The 16396-nt window shown below is 46.5% G+C and overlaps 1 protein-coding gene across 3 annotated transcripts in view; it reads right to left on the bottom strand.

Moving 5' to 3' along the window:
* The window catches only part of LOC147222446 (histone deacetylase 7-like), a 44801-nt gene that overhangs the window by 12787 nt on the left and 15618 nt on the right, over positions 1 to 16396 (bottom strand). For 2 of the 3 annotated variants that reach the window (XM_086168855.1, XM_086168854.1), the window contains exons 2-17: positions 15341 to 15519; positions 14716 to 14803; positions 13930 to 14044; positions 12893 to 12972; positions 12217 to 12330; positions 12040 to 12128; positions 10231 to 10329; positions 8859 to 9021; positions 6657 to 6907; positions 5203 to 5463; positions 3891 to 4068; positions 3656 to 3789; positions 2911 to 3031; positions 2784 to 2833; positions 1484 to 1591; positions 206 to 261 (exon numbers count right to left, since the gene is read on the bottom strand). In XM_086168855.1, the coding sequence (XP_086024981.1) occupies positions 206 to 261; positions 1484 to 1591; positions 2784 to 2833; positions 2911 to 3031; positions 3656 to 3789; positions 3891 to 4068; positions 5203 to 5463; positions 6657 to 6907; positions 8859 to 9021; positions 10231 to 10329; positions 12040 to 12128; positions 12217 to 12330; positions 12893 to 12972; positions 13930 to 14044; positions 14716 to 14803; positions 15341 to 15472 (2039 nt within the window). In that variant the 5' untranslated portion in view covers positions 15473 to 15519. The remainder of the gene's footprint in view (positions 1 to 205; positions 262 to 1483; positions 1592 to 2783; positions 2834 to 2910; positions 3032 to 3655; positions 3790 to 3890; positions 4069 to 5202; positions 5464 to 6656; positions 6908 to 8858; positions 9022 to 10230; positions 10330 to 12039; positions 12129 to 12216; positions 12331 to 12892; positions 12973 to 13929; positions 14045 to 14715; positions 14804 to 15340; positions 15520 to 16396) is intronic. The other variant, XM_086168856.1, reaches the window with a different exon arrangement.

Raw genomic sequence — 16396 nt, 5'->3', positions numbered from 1 at the left:
CACTCCAGCGCGCACGTAAAGTTCTTTGCCCGGTACCATGAAAGCCCTCAGGTAGCACACACACACACACAGGCACACACACACAGACACACCACACAATATGAAACAGAAACTCACTCTCTGGGACATTTTGCAGCTCTTTCTTTGTGTGTGTGTGTATGTGTGTGTGTGTGTGTGTGTGTGTGTGTGTGTGTGCTGCACTTACAAAGGAGAGGAGTGGCTTGCGTGGTGTCCGGGGGGCCTCACCACTGCAAAGCCGTTCTGTGTGAAGAGAACAAACACCCTTAACACCTTTCACATCGCAGACGTCCATCCAAAGGGTTTAGATGGTTAAACTTCCATCTGGCTTCGGTGTTGCGGGTTTGTGTTTTTGGAGAAAATAGCCGAAATAAACCTCCGTAAACTTGACAATTGCACCTCCGACACTTATTTCTAGTTTTTACAATCGTCCTCCGCTCTTTGACCTCCTTTGGGTTTGATATCAGCTCCAATCGAAAGTGACGGCTTTAAAATGAAAGGAAAGAAAGGAATTGAAAATGAGTTGACTTGGACACACAGCTCACCCTCACACACACACAAACACACACTTGTGTACTTTCCATATCTGTGCAGCATCTGTGACAATCGCCAGTGACAATCGGAGAACCTCTGTGTTACTGTTCATGCAAATCCACGACAGGAAGCGTCTCCAGTGGAGCCTCGCTTTTTTCTGTCATTCGGTTCTTGCGATTTATCGCTCTTTTGTGTTTTTTTTGCAGTGTTTGAATTTTTTGAATTACCCATACTCGGGCCGAAGAAGAAAAAAAACGTAGAAAAATAAACTAAAATTGATTTTATAGAATAAATAAAAGACGAGATCTCCTTTGCCGGAGATCGACGGCTTCATAGGCCGACATTCGGATCGGTTGATGGACGAGGAAGAGGAAGAGAAGCGACAAGAAGAGGAAGAAATCGCAGAGATCGGGTTCGGTCGGTCCACAACTTGACGGACGGAACCGCGGCGCTTCATAAAATCATTTTCAACCGGGAAAAAAAACACCGCACTAAAGCATCGGAGGTCAATATATCTGTAAATACCATCAAAACCATCACGTCTCTAAGCGGAAATTCACTTTTCACTTGGAACTCATGTGAAAAGTGAGGGTCCACTTTACATGGAAAAAGAGAAGGAAATTCAAAAGCATGAAGGACGGGCCTGATTTTCACACAAAAAGAAAAATCCCGCCTGAATCGATGGATGGACCGTGATTGAAAATGTCTGCTGGAAAAGAAAAACGGGCCAAAAACAAGTCGACAAAGTAGAGTTTTGAAGAAATCGGCAAACTCAAAGCGCTCCAAAAAGAAAAGGAGCATCATCATTCAAAGGACAAACATCTCCGGGAAGCGTCTGAGGACGAGGCTACGTTTTGCTCGAAGCGTCACGCTAGCGAGACGCCGTTTTGGGTTTTCTATGTCACATAAATCATCTCAAGCGAGGACGCACCTTCAGCTCTCCTTGTGAGACCTTCAGGGCCAGGTCTGTGACGCAGCCGGCCGCGATACGCGACGCCGCCGACGTGTGAAGCTCGTTCCAGATCGTGTCAATGTCTACCTGTCGGGAAAATAAAGAAGACTTTTATTAGCTCGCCGTTTGAAAAAAAACCCAGCGACAACCTGTTATTTTCCTCTCGCCGAGTAAACAGTTCCTTCTCTCAGCGGAGACGCTTAATGACGGGGACGCTTCCAACATCTTTTGTCAATTGAAATCGAAATCAGGATTTATCTGAGCCGGGCTCACCGGGAGCCTGTCGGAGTGAAGGATTCTGTCGGTGAGGATTTACAAACGTTACGTTCGTCATTCAAATTCACGTCATTTTGATGTGAAGGGGTGAATTACAAGTTGGGTGACGCCGGTGGGACGTTAAAGTGCGAGCGGAAGGAAGGTCGATTGCTAGTTTCGCAAGCTTCGACTAGCTCGTGGAGACGAAGAACGGGGAGTTTCACGGTTAAGGAACCCTTGAAGGCGTGAACTTCCCCCAGGATAGAAGACTTTGAACGGTCGGATAGCAGAAATATAACAGGTTACTTAAAAAAAAAAAAGAACTTCTCCTTTGTTGCATCCATCCTCTGCATGAACCAAGTCTTGAGTTTCTCTCTCTTAACCTCTCATTTCTGGGAATGTGCCACGGTGGGACAATGAAATCACAGGAATTTCTTTTATCACTGACTTTACCATCTTGTTCCAATAACCCTGTTCACAAGCACGGTCATGGGCCGGAAATCCAGGCAGATCAGTCGTCTTATCAACTGACACCCGCCCCCCTCTTCGTCTTCTTCCCCTCCTCCTCCTCATCCTCCGCTCTCCACCTCCGATCCACCGTCCTTTTCCACTCCCCGCTCCCATTCTGGTCTCTTCTGATGGGCATCATCTGTTCCCGGCTTTATCAAAGGGGAAGCGGGGCCTCTTTTCGCCTCCGTCGGTTTGGTTTCATTCTTCCAGTTCGCCGTATTTTTCTTTATCTCCCTTCGCGCCACATCCCTCTAAATATATCCCGGTTTCCCTGGAACGAGGCCGCGTTCCTCCCGCCTTCCTCCCATCGGTCACCTTGATGCCGCCTTTGATTCCTCGGCCAAAAACAATAGCATTTTATAAGTAGAAATTTGTAGCGCTATTAGCTTAATTGTGTAATGAGGCATAATGGGCCATATAATATTTGCCGCTCACTGACGCAATTAGACAAGTGGAAAAATTCCAGCGCGGCGAGTGTTTTTAAGGGGGCGACGTGTGTTTGTGTAAAACTGACCCCGACTCCTCCGCACGGCAGCATCACGACGACCCTTTGAGATAAGATTCCTGCGAGACATGATTCGTGCGATTAAACAATTGTCATTTATTACCACGACGACGACGATGACGGTTATCGATCCTACCGGCCAGCTTGGGGTTATCCGGCTTGAGTCGGTTGAGAGGGTTCGTGCCGTAAAGCATCACGTGTTTTTCCGAATGGACCGACTGCAGCTCTTCCAGAGTGGCCTTCCTGCTGCGGATACGCTGCACACACACACACACACATGCGAGAGCGCCACAGTCGTCAAAAATAATGACTCCAAAATGATTGCATCTGCCACTGTACATTCATTATACAGGTGTTTAATAAGTAAATCGTAAACTGTAAAAGAAGTGGACTCAGCAAGTGTCGCCCATCGGTTTATGGACTCATAATTCGCTCCTCTCGCGTGTGTGTGTGTGTGTGTGTGTGTGTGGCGACACTCCAATTCATTTACAATCTTATTCTCTTCTTCAGCCCCCCCCCACCCCAGCGGAGAGCCTTGAATTGATACCTAAATTACAAATTGAGAATCAGGTTGCATCAGCGCAGATCCTGGTGCACCTTGAAGGAGACCTTCTGCACCACAAGCATTTACTCAAGTTATTAATGGAGTGAGAGCTGAGCGCCACCGGGACGGTCGGACGGACGCTTCCCTCGCAGAAACTCGCCATGCCAAGCACACACGTCGCCCCCTGCTGCCCGATCCAAAGAAAGCGCATTCGTAGCGCTTCATCACTTAAGAGACATGCAGCGACACGCTCTTCACTTTGGGAAACCCTCCACAAAAGGTTCCTATGACCACGTGCATTGGTGTGTGTGTGTGTGTGTGTGTGTGTGTGTGGCACCTCGCACTGGCTCCTGAGACCTCTTTCGTGCAGCCTGGACCAGATGCTCTGCACCCTGCCGGCGTGCTCGGGATGGCAGCTGTTGTCCCCGCAGGTGCACTCGTGCTTCTGCATCTGAGCGTCGTAAACCAGACCTGAACACAAGACATTTTCACCGTCTCCTCTCTCGGACCTCGCCGTCCCCCCTTCGCCCTCCGGCTTCCGCCCCGTCCCGAGTTGTAAGCGCCGCCCCGACCTGTGGTGAGGCGCGGGTTGGTCTCGGCGGCCGGGCTGGACAGCGACAGCGAGGGGACGCTCGGCGGCGGTATGGAGGTGGAGGCCGGCGAGGACTGGGTCCGGGCGAGAGGCTGGTGCTGCCAGATCAGAACCGGCAGGGAGTCCAGCTGGAATCCGGGGCGATGGATCACCTGCCGCTGTGAAGGGAATGACCTCAAATTTGATAAATGCCAACGTCGATCGCGCCCTCGTCTGTATTTTTGTGTTGTTATCGTACTCTTTCGACAGGGAGTCGGCGGAAAAACACGCACGGGATCCGGGATCTGATCCGAGAAGCGAATTTGGAGCGGCTTCTCGACCGAGAAGCGCTTCCAAACACGCCGTCTCCAGTTTGGGATTGGCGGCGTGAAACTCTGCACCTTCTCACTCGGGCCGCCCCGCTCCAGAAAACTTGAAACCGCTAATTACTCGGTCAATTTAACGGCGCTTTCCTTGAAGAGGGAGGAACCCGTCAAAGCGGCGCGTGTTGAAAATCTTTGAACACGTTCAGTTTTATCTTCAGATAAACCTTATTGATCCCAATGGGGGAAATTCTTCTGTCACAACAGCTTAAGAGTGATAATGTCAATAAATATGAATATAAATAGAGACAATTAGAATATAGCAAAAGAGAGAACAAGAGCAACAGCGTTAAGGATCAGAATGGACAACAGAATGGGAGGGAGACGTCACGTCAGGGTGAAAATAGACAAACAACAACATAAACAGAGTGACAATAGCAATGATAAAAAAAGAATAAATAAACAAAAATGAGCAGGATCTGACTGGGCTGAGACTAATAAGGAGAAAAAAAAGACATCTTCACTTCACATCATTGTTTCGTCATTATGAAAACGGTCAAAATCGATGCGACATTGTCATTGTTGATATAAAAGGATATCAGTTTTTATCCGTCCATCTTCTTTTATATTTTAGTGAGTTTTTTTTTTAAATGTTGTCATTCTGTTTTCAGTTCCAATCCTTGTTACTGTCTTTGCCCTTTTATTTGTCTCTTCTATTTATATTCATTGATATTGTTATTGCTGTGCTTCAGTGACAAACAAACTTCCCCAATGGGGATCAATAAAGTATAATCTTATCTTATCTTATTTTAAACTGTTTTTCCAGAATTGTGTGCAACAAAACTCTAGAGATTTCACTTTTTTATCAGGATTAAATCACAATCACATATTGAAGGAAGTTTCCCTTTGAAATTTGTGATGAATATTTCTTGAATGCATGCGTGTGTGTGTGTGTGTGTGTGTGTGTGTGTGTGTGAGACCTCCCCTTACCTGGCTGACAGAGTGCGGGGTCTCGATCAGGCTCTCGTATGAAGAGGTAGTGGATTCGGTGTCGTACACGGAGTCGGTGCTGGCGTTGCTCTGTCTGCGGCGGTAGCGCTCCTCGCTCACCGAGCCGGGCTCCGAGCCGCACGCCGACCCCGGACCCGACCCGGACCCGGACCCGGACCCCGACCCCGAGCCGATCTCCTCCAGGTCCATGTCCTCTGACGGGATCTGCGTCAGGCGGGCCTTCTCCACGGACTTACTCAGCTAAACATAAACAGCAGGAATTACATGTTGTTTACGACTCAACAAGTGATTCTCAATTATTTTCTGTCACGAAAAAGACAACATTTAACTAGAAATATACCATTTGTCTATATGTAAATACAGATCGACTTGCAACAAAGATTAACTTTATCAACAGAGTTTTCTAGTCTGTAACAGAAAAGATATAAAGTGCATCAATTTGCCTGAAATTAAAAAAAAAAAATCAATCCTCATTTAAACGATAAAAATGTTGTGACCGACTGAACCGATTGATCCTGAAAAAATGAAATGCTAGATTTTTATTGACCGGCGACGTTAACTCGGAAGCACGCTTTACCCACAAAACAAAAATAAATAAAACAACGCGTGCCGATCAAAATGAGGAAGTCGGGATTAATGTTTACAACGAGCACGTTTTGGAAGCGGGTGGGAAATCGTGACGCCGAACGCTTCATCGTAGCTTCCGTTTGTTTCATTATCTCTCGTGCAATTACACTTTATTCTAGTACAGTGGTTCTTAACCTGGGTTCGATGGAACCCCAGGGGTTCGGCGGAGGTCAAGACACACATTGGTGATGACATCACCGGCCGCAGGTGATCACGCTACATAGCTCGGCCTATCCGTGCCGCGGGGATTTTGGCGCGCTCAGTTGTAGTAACTTGTGACTGTCGTGATGGTACGTCATGTGATTTCTTTCTTAATATCTTAATCCCTTCATGCTAATTATGTCGGGCAAAAAAAGAAAGCGGTCGGAAGAACACGTACAATACGGATTCACATGTATGACGGAACGTGATTGGAATCGATGTCCTAACTGCGTGATTTGCAAAGACGAGATGAGCAATTCTAGTCAAGCACCGGCAAAACTAAGGGAAGGCTTCCTTCAGCTGCATGGAGATGGGAACTACAAGAACATAGCGCTTGCTGGATTCAAGGTGAAGGGAGCCAGATTCCATGAAAAGGCTCCTCTGCCTGTTCTTTGTACCCATCAACGAAACGATCCTCCAACCAATAAAGAAGGGTTCGGTGAATGCGCATGTAAAACAGGTGGGGTTCAGTACCTCCAACAAGGTGAAGAACCGCTGTTCTAGTACGAAGGTGTCAAACAACCCCGGCGCGGCAGCGACATTCAAGAACCGACGAACGAAAGCGACGATCGCCCTCATAAGTCCGATTCTACGATTCTTCTCACCTTGTTGACGGGGGAAATCATCTTAAACCTCTCCAAGCTGCTCTTGTGGCACTGCTGGAGCAGCTGGTGCTGCGCGTGCGAGTGATGGCCGGCGTGCAGGAGGAAAGGCGAGTGACTGTAGGGCGGAGGCTCCGAGCGAGTTCTTTCCAAGGGTCTGTGGGAGGAGAAGGCCAGGACGCCTTCCCTTCTGCCGGGGGGCGACAGGTGCTGGTGCTGGTGCTGCCGCAGAGGAACGGAGCTCAAACTTTTAACTGGGGGAGAACAGAAGACAAGGAGGTCACGATATTAAGATCGGACACGCAGATGCGCTGAATGCTGGATTTTATATTTTCATGCATCGCGAGTGCACGGTGCGTAAGAGTGTTTTGCCACTAGAGGGCGCCACCGGCCACCCGGAGACGTGGATCTGCATCCGCCCTGTGAGAAGGATGAGTCGCACCGCCGCTTTGATATTGCAAAAGAAAATCGGTACAAAAACGAAAACCATAAATCAGCAAAATTGCACCCGGCGTCCAGCGTTTAATTGAGCAACAGCAGCTGGAATGTTCCTGGAAAAATCCGAAAAAGAGAGATTTTTTTTGCCGGCGAGACGAGACTTTTGTGTTGCTTCGTGCGAGCAGATAGACAAGGATGTACAAGTATTTCTGGAGATCACGACGATGTTCTATCCCTATTGTTCAGAGGTTGTGCAACTCAGGATGTCGTTTCCACCAGCCGGAGTTTTGTAAAAAAGTAAGGAGAGGTTTTGTTTTGAGAGATATGCCGACGCGCTGCCGTGCAGAACGGCTCTTTCAGGAGAGTCGGGATGGCGAAGCTACGCCAGGGGTCGGCGGCCTCACGCTCAAAGAAAACACCGGGAGCCACACGACCCTTTTGGAATTTAAAATGAATGAATGAATGATTTTTTTTGCCTTTAAGCTATGTAGCAATGAAACTTGTTGCATTTTTTTTTTTACACCTGCAGAGAAAATAAATGGCATTTCTGCATGCAAAAGGACGCCGACCGCCTTCAACCTGACACGACGCTGCGTTGAAGGTTACTTAACTGAGCCGAACTTAAATAAGAATAAGAACAAATTTATTTATCCCGAAGGAAATAGTTGTGCCAGAGTTTCAAGTAAAACATAACAATAATAAATAAAAGTAGGAAGGAGGGAGAATAAGAAATACAAATAAAACTAAAAAGTGTCAAAGTCAAGGCTATAAAGTGTTTTAAGGTCTTGAAAAGTACAAAGATTTGAATATTAAAAAGTCTGATAGATTGATTTTATTTAGATGTTACAAGATGGCCTTCATGTTCAAATTTAAAAATGAAAATAATATTATTTAAATAAAATACATTTTAATTGAATACCTGTTACTTATTTTCAAAAGCCACAGGGAGCCGCATCATTTCTGATCACATTATTTTTAAAATGGTTAAAAAAAATCTAGAGCGCTGATTTATATTTTTTGTTTTTCCCGGCTGCTTAACGGATCGCATCTCTTTTTAATTTTGGGTTGTTGTACAGGATGTCGTCATAGAATAAAGGGAACACTGAAATAACACATCTTTGATGTGAATGAATGAAATATTCTAACGAGTTAGTTGTTCTTGACACAGTTGAATGTGCTGACAAACAAAATCCCACCAAAACGATGCATGGAAATGAAATATACTGCTCCAAAAAATAAAGGGAACACTTGAACAACACAATGTAACTCCAAGTCAATCCCACTTGTGTGAAATCATAGTGTCCACTCAGGAAGCAACACACATTCATTTTGACTTGTTTTAAGGACATTACATCAAAGTTGGATCAGCCCGGAGTTTGTTTTTACACTTTAATTTGGAGTGTGATTCCTAATCCAGACCTCCGTGGGTTGATACAATTGATTTCCATTGATCATTTTTGTGTGATTTTGTTGTCAGCACATTCAACTGTGTAAAGAGCAAAGTATTTCATCAGAATATTTCATTCCTTTAGATCTAGGATGTGTTTTTTAAGTGTTCCCTTTATTTTTTTGAGCAGTGTATATGACTTCATGCAGGTCTGGACTCCGAACAAAAGTGAAAAAACACGCGACGCGTTGCTCCCGTGTTGATGTAACCTCCTTATAACACATCAAATCAATCCGTGTCGCTTCCTAAGTCTGATTCCACACACGTGTGATTGACTCGGAGTTAAATTGCGTTGTTTTTCTGCGTTGGCGTTTTTTTACCCAGTTCCTGCGGGACAAGCTGCGAGTGCACGAGGCCGGTGTGCGGCTCCAGCACGATGACGGGCTGCAGCCGCTGCGCCAGGGTTTGGGCGCTCACGTCCAGCGGGAGGCAGACGTCGGGCAGGCCGGAGGCGGCCAGGGGCCGGGCGACTCGCAGGTGGGCCTGGAAACAGAGCAGAAGCCGGGAGGGGGGGGTCAGCGGGAGCGTCGCACCCACGCCGGAAGCTTCCGGGAGTCGGAGTCAACTCGGAAAGGAACGCTTTCGAAGAGTTCTGGAGCGAGCGGTCAACTGACTGAGTCATGGGTTTGCGGTAATTTGTTTTTCCCTATAAAAGTCGGTCGGAAAACAGAGTTACGGCGCTGGGTCAACGGTGTAAACACAAAAAAGGGGATATTTTTTGACCTTTTAGTCATTTAACTACTTCTTTCACACTCTTTGAAGACGGAGGCTGAAACGATTGATGGATTTTTTGGGGCCAAAACATCTGGTCTCGTCACATCGGACCGACGACACGACCGGGAAGTTCTAAGACCGTCCGAATCCGACAGAAAAGAAGACGACTTTAACGGTTTTAGCGCGCGGGAGGATAGAAAGCGGGGATAAATAACGGATGGACTTTTCCTGGTGTTACTTCTTATTCATCTTTTTTATTGTTACAGCCACTGTTTTGGAAAAAGGATTTCCAGTTTTGTGGATCTTACCGCTATGAGTTTAAAGTTAAAAAATTAAAAATATCCCATCTTCCAACGTGGACACCTGCTGCTTAAAGTAAATTGCGGCCTGTATATGTACACATGGATTTATTTTGTTATTTTTAGCCGGGTCAACACGGGGTTCAAATTTCCCTCCATAGAGAAAAAGGCAGAGAATTCAATTTAGCGCTGAGAGAAACGTTACGCTCGCTAAACTACGTGACGGCCGGATTCACGCTCGGGACGGAGAGAACTCTCCAGAGGGAAACACAATTAGACTTTAAGCTCCCGGAAAATTAAACTGAGGTTATTCTCCCGGCAGGGGGGAAAAAAACAATAATGATTTTTTATTTTTATTTTTTTTTAAATCCAGTGGATTTTTTCTGCTGTCTGCAGATCGTTTTGGTCGGTAAGCAAACGGTCTGTAAGTCGGTGCGCCGCGGCAGCAGAGCCTTCGTTGATTTCCCTCATTTGCGAGAACTCGGAACTCGATCCTCAAACCGTCCAAATAACAAAAAATTACAAAAAAAAAAAAACCAAAGCGTTGCCCGGGGCTGACGATCACACGCCGCTTGTGATTTCGTCGAACGGAAATAAAAAGCGAGGGAGTCGTTTCGGGGTCGGACGGAGTTCAGGATCACTTTGTCTTCTGTTCGCGCATGCGATATCGGCCGATCACCTGTGCGGGCAAACCCGCCGTGATGTTCGGCATGGCGGTCGGCTGGGACGGCAGCGTGAAGTTGGCGAGCCTCCCGTTGGTCAGCAGGAGTCGATGCGCCTGAGACAAATGAGCAGAGAGCGCACGTCATCGGGAGACCGCGTCCGTACCCTAAGTCAAATCCAGCCGACTTCCGAACATCCCGACATAAAAGATGAATTTAAAACGGATAAACCCTTCTGTGATTGTGCGACCCGAGGGAGGGAGATGAAGATGGATTTGTGTCGGCGTCCGTGTCGCCTCACGTGCGCTTCAGAGGAGCAGAACATCTGACCTTCTCAAACCTCATTAGTGACCCGGGTCAAACTCAGTCGCCGGTTGTTTTTCAGAACGGCGGCGGGACTGATGCCGAGCCGTAACCGCCCGATTTGGCCGGACGAACGTTCTCCTCAGCGCCTGGAGGTGGTTTATGAGTCCACCACGAGGCACGAGCGCGTTTTGCATCGCAGAGTCGACATTTTGGATGTTGACTATTCACTTCAACCCCGTGATCTCCAACCACAAAACACGCTTATCCGTCTATCTTCGTCCGCCATGAATATCCGGGTCGCACCCGAGATGAGGTCATGCAGAAGGCGCACTTTTTTTTATACCTAATTTTCACCCGATCATTTAAGGTCTGTCAATATTTCCGACAACTTATCGTAGAAAATACACTAATAGACACTTCCGTGCTTGCATTTGCCGGACTAAACCAGCAGTCGCGTGTAAAATACTCATTTTGCATCAGGCCGGATCTAAACGGACGCTCAACACAACTCAAACACACTTCCGTGGAATTCCTGTGAGATGTTCATGCGATCGCCGCTATCGTTCTTCTCCGTGACAAAAGATCGATCATTTTCTGTTCATTTGCGCCGTAGATCTGACGCTACTTCGACGCTCCGTGTGCGTGAACGTAAGGCAGTGTTGACAATAAAGTTGACTTTCACTTCGGCGAGACGTCGCTCTCTCCAGGGAGTTTGCGCCGTGCCGCTTCTCAGACGCCAGATAAAATCAGTTCATACTCAAGAAATCCAAATCGAAACTCTTACTGCGATGGTTTACATAGAATGCGGAGTTGTAATAACGTTAACAATAACAGCAGTGACGATAAGCATGTGTAGATTTCATTTACACGGCGACGAAACACACTGTCACACCTCCCGTGTGCAGCAGAGGAGGTCTCACAGTAGCAGGAGCGCTGACAGCTACACGCTATGAATATGCTAGGTTAGGCTGAGAAATTTATATGATAAAACGTGCACTATTCTACTTTTTTATATATTGTTCCCGTCAATATTCCTGCTGTGCTCTGAGCCGATGCAGGGAAATGTAAATTACAAATAAAGTCTGTCTCCCAGTCCAACTCTGGACTCAGATTCATAAAAGATAACTTTTTTTTTTTGTCACAGCGGCGAAACAGTTAGATAGCAATGAATATAAATAGAAAGACAATTACAAAATAGCGAAAGACATCCACAAATAAATAGACGTCAGAGAAAACAACAACTTCAAGGAGAAGAAAAGACAACAGAATGGAAAAAAAAAAACCCAGCAAGGGTGAGAATAGGAACATAAACAGAGATGAGAAAAATAAACAAAAATGAACAGGATAGCGAAAGGATAAACATAGACAACGGATTTCGAGCGAGACTCGTGTGAATGGATGAAGCGGTGAGGATGTGGCGCGGCGATGGCGGACGCCCGATTTGACGCAGCCGAAGGCGAAGCCTGTAAATGTGCAGACTTTATGGCGACAATACGGGTATTTATGAGGCGCGGGCCGACCTCGTGTGCCAGGGGGACCCCGTTGTTGGCGTGGAGGCCGTCGTTCGGGGAGCTGCAGCCGGACGCCGGGGTGCTGCTGGGGGACGAATCTGGGCGACACGGCAGAGGGAAAAAAAAAAAAATCAGCTGAGAAGTTCCCGATCCGACGGGATTCCCGAGCCGCTCTCGATGCTCTACCCAGGTTTTCGGTCCTGTGCTTGATGTCGGGGGGGGCGCTGATCTTGCGGTGCAGCGGGTTGGGCCTGGTGCTGATCAGCTTCTTCAGCTTCCACTTCAAAGTTGGCTCAGATACTGCAAACACACACACACACACAAAAATAAATATACTCATATATTATCTATAATCTCACGTCTGAACCAGCACATATTATTGAACCATAATGTTATAAAACACAACGACACACACAATCTACAGCGCCCAGTGTTGTTCTGGGTTTTAGAAAAAAAAACAGATGAGTGTGTGTGTGTGTGTGTGTGTATAAGAAGACAAGGCCGCTCCTGCTGTCATTCATAGGTGTCAGAAACCTGCTCAGCTCACACGCAGTTCATTTTACACATATCTTCCTCGGCGTTACACAACTGTTTCGAGTCTTTGTTTGTCATCGTCCCTGTCCCGTCTGGGTCGTCTCTCCCGCAGCCCTGCAGGCCGGCCGCTACGTGACGTTCACGTATCGCGGCGGGAAGCGCTTCCCCACGTAAGGCTCGCTCTCTCTCACGCTTCCTTTTATTCTGCGGCAGGTAATGTAAGAACTCTAACGAACGGCTCCCGACTCAAATTACACGGGACGGATCCAAAATGGAAAATTACCGGCGATCCTCGCGATTTTGACCCGACTCGGGCGCCGTATCTCACCTGTCCTGCGGAGCGGGACGTCTTTGCGTTGGTCACACGGGAGCGGCTCGGGCTTCGGGGTCGGGTCTTGAACCGGTAACCTCGGGTGCGAAAAAAAAGACCAAAAAAAAACACATCGGGATTCGTTTTAAACCTCTAGAACACGTGTGACAAACTCGCGGCTCGCCGAGTGACGGCATCATTAGATCGCAGTGAATCCACATCTACAAATGGAATTGAGAAATTTAAGTGATGGAAATGTTCGAAATATCCAGGAGGGTGGGACTGCATGGATTTGAATGAGTCATAAATTCCGAGTTATTTAACATTAAGGGGGAGTTACATTTATTTTACATTCGGTTACATTTAGTTCGATTTATACCACAAGTCAAACTCAAGGCCAGCGGGCCAAATGTGGCCCTCCGAGTCATTTTATGGCCTGCAAGAACATCTTGAAATAAAAATTAAACGTATGCATTGACCATAAACTACATTTCCCACCATTCACGCCGATCATGTGATCATGTTACCCGCAAAATGACGACATCCTGCCATCAGATCGCAGTTTATCCACATCGATGTGATTTCCAACAGGTGGAATTGAGAAATTTAAATGTCCAGGAAGAGAAAAGTTGCTGCAGCTGGAAGGCTGTTTCCAGAAAGATGTGATGGCCAAAACATGTTTGTGCTCGGAGGAGAAAAAGCGGTGTGTCTTTTGTGTTATGAGGCTGCGTCGCTTTTCAAAGAGTACAATCTACGTCAGCGACACGGAGCTAAGTATGCTAGCGTTAGCCTTCCAGAAAGACAACAAATTGTCTAGGAATTAAAAGCTAAAATGCGACGGCAGCAGAATGTGTTCACAAAAACTCTGCAGCAGTGAAAGCTCGCATCGGAACAGAGCAGCTAATAAACATCAGTTTTGTTTACATCTCTGCAAAAGCATATGCAACATTTTGGATTTGAACGAGTGATACGTTCAGAGTTATTTAACATTAAGGAGTTAAATAGCGTGACGCCCCTGCACGAGAAACAGGAAGTGTTTGGAAGTGAAAGCTCACCTGTACCGCGGCGTGAGGCCGCCGTGGCCGGTAGCAGGTCTGTCGTGGGCCGGCTGGTGTTTCATGATGATGTGCTGCCGAAGCTTCTGCCTCACCAGCGGGCTGGCGACGGCACCTGGGGGGAAAGGAGGCTCCATCAAGAGCGTGACCACCATGTCGATGATGTCGATGCGTTTCGCCAAAAAGCAAAAGAGGTTGGGAAAACAGGAGTGGAGTTAGATGGTTTGAAATGGAAACCAAAAGGAGAAGTTGGGTGAGTAGTGTCACACACACACACACACACACACACACACACACATAGAGGTCAGTGACAGAAATGTGGGTGAGGGGACACAATGGCATAAGTTTGATGTGATATTGCAGGTTCTTCAGTAACAGAGAGCTGAAGACGGTCGTCTACCATTCGGTTTCTTCTTTTCCCCTATGGAGTGGAAAAAAACACACCAAAAAAAAAAAAAATAACCCAGCTCATATTGAAACGAGATCGCTGGTTGGTTGGAAATACGGCTTCCTTGAAAACACAGAATGATGTTCAGAGTTCTGCTGGAAACCCCCTTTTTTAGAGAACGACACAGTGACGGTCAAACAATCTGAAGCCGATAAGATGCGTCTTTGAATGCAAAGAAACATCTTCACGTTTGCATTCTGCTTTTCCGCATCCATAATAATTTAGACAAAAAGGTTTGGCCCGGAATTTTAACATTTTTCAGTGTCGGTCCAAGCTTTTTCCTGCATTTGTGAAAAACATAATTGGGGTGGAAGGGGGGGGGACATGTTTTTACTCACTTTGTTCATTTTTGCTCTTTTGTATAAGATGTTGCAGCTCTTCTCTTTTGTCCTCCTCCAGCTCTCTTTGCCTCAGATCGCTGTCGTACTGGAAAGAAGATAAGATAAGATAAGATAAGATAAGATAAGAACAACTTTATTAATCCCGAAGGAAATTGTTGTGCCAGAGTTACAGAAAATATAACAGTAATAAATAATAAAAAGAAAAAGGCAGAATTAGAAATAAAAATAAACTATAGACTATAAAGTGTCTCAGTGAAACTATAAAGTATCTTAGTAAACAAGTGATTAAACTATAAGTGTCTTAGTAACAAGTGAGGTGAGGAGTGCACAATCGTATGATAAAAGGAAAAATTGTAGTGTAGCTGTTATGAAATGAAATATTGCACAGTTCTGAATATTGCACAGTGAAATGAAATATTGCACAGTTTTTGTTTTTGACCAAACGAAAGAAGGACAGGAGCTGCAGGGTGAACATGGCTACGCCCGGCGTACGAGAGGCAACAACTCCACCACCGGACGTGACGCTCTGAGTTTAGACTAAATAAAAACAATTTTTTATTGCTCAGAAGAAGTCCAGAGTCCATTATCTTTTTTAAAAATGTTCGCCGCCGTTCGCCCTCACCTGCAGGTGCTGCTGGGAAAACTGGGAGCAGTGCTGAGAGGACAGGGGTCCCAGGAAAAAGGGAGGATGGGGGGCCATCATAGCTGAATCTGCGCCGGGGTGTGCCAACCTCTGGGAGACGCGAAGATCCATGAGACGCTCCCCGCGTGGATTTAAGAAGCGTTATCGCTGATGATCACCTGAAGGGATAAATGGAGGAAGGGAAGAGACAGAGAGAGATTATATGGAAAAGCAGGTCACTTTGAAATTCAGCGCACATTAATACAAGCTGCACCGGCTAAAATGAAACAAGCGAATTTATGTGTGCATATAAAGGCCGCGCTTGTCTATAAGCCACAGGTGTCCACTTTGTAGCACGAGATATTTACATAGAAACTTTTAACTAAATGTGTACTGGTAACATCCACAGCTACGTGCTGGAAATGCTTTTTTATCCGCACAGTGACTGTAACACGGCCGATGAAAAAGATGAATCCTAAATGGCCCAACCCATCCATTTTCTATCCCCATTTTCTGCGTCCTCCTCCAGCCGATGGCTATCTAAACCCGTTAAAGTCGTCGTCTTCGCTGTCGGAAATGAACGGCCTCCGAATTTCATCGCTAAATGTTTCTGTGGCGTGAAGCTCGTTAGCGCCGCCAAAAAACCCGTCCATAATCCATAAGCCGCGGCGTTCAAGGCTTGCGGAAGGAGAAGCGGCGACGGTATTTTCCGTTGTTAATCAATATGAAAGTTATGACTGGGTCATGATGTCACTCTGACACACACACACACACACACACACACCACAAAATTATCAAAAGGTGTAAAAAGCAACAGTCATTGATTTTTCCGTGGTTAAAGCGGCGCCATCGTTTCAGGAGACGCTATTCCGGGCGCACGAGGTGACCAGAGTTTGTTTTCATCAGATAATCACAGAAAAGGGCCTTGAACTCGGCCTCCGCCGGCCACCCTGGAAAAAAAAACAAACTTGTTTTTGTGCTTTAACCAGACGACAAACGCACTGTTTCGCCGGCTTATTTCTCAGCCGGAGACGTGTGTTTGTACTTGAACGCCGT

Source organism: Fistularia commersonii, chromosome 21 (genome assembly GCF_037954325.1).
Source record: "Fistularia commersonii isolate RoL2024-O1a breed Wild chromosome 21, RoL_Fcom_v1.0, whole genome shotgun sequence".
Classification (NCBI taxonomy): Eukaryota; Metazoa; Chordata; class Actinopteri; order Syngnathiformes; family Fistulariidae; genus Fistularia; species Fistularia commersonii.
This window is presented reverse-complemented; position numbering and strand designations above follow the sequence as displayed.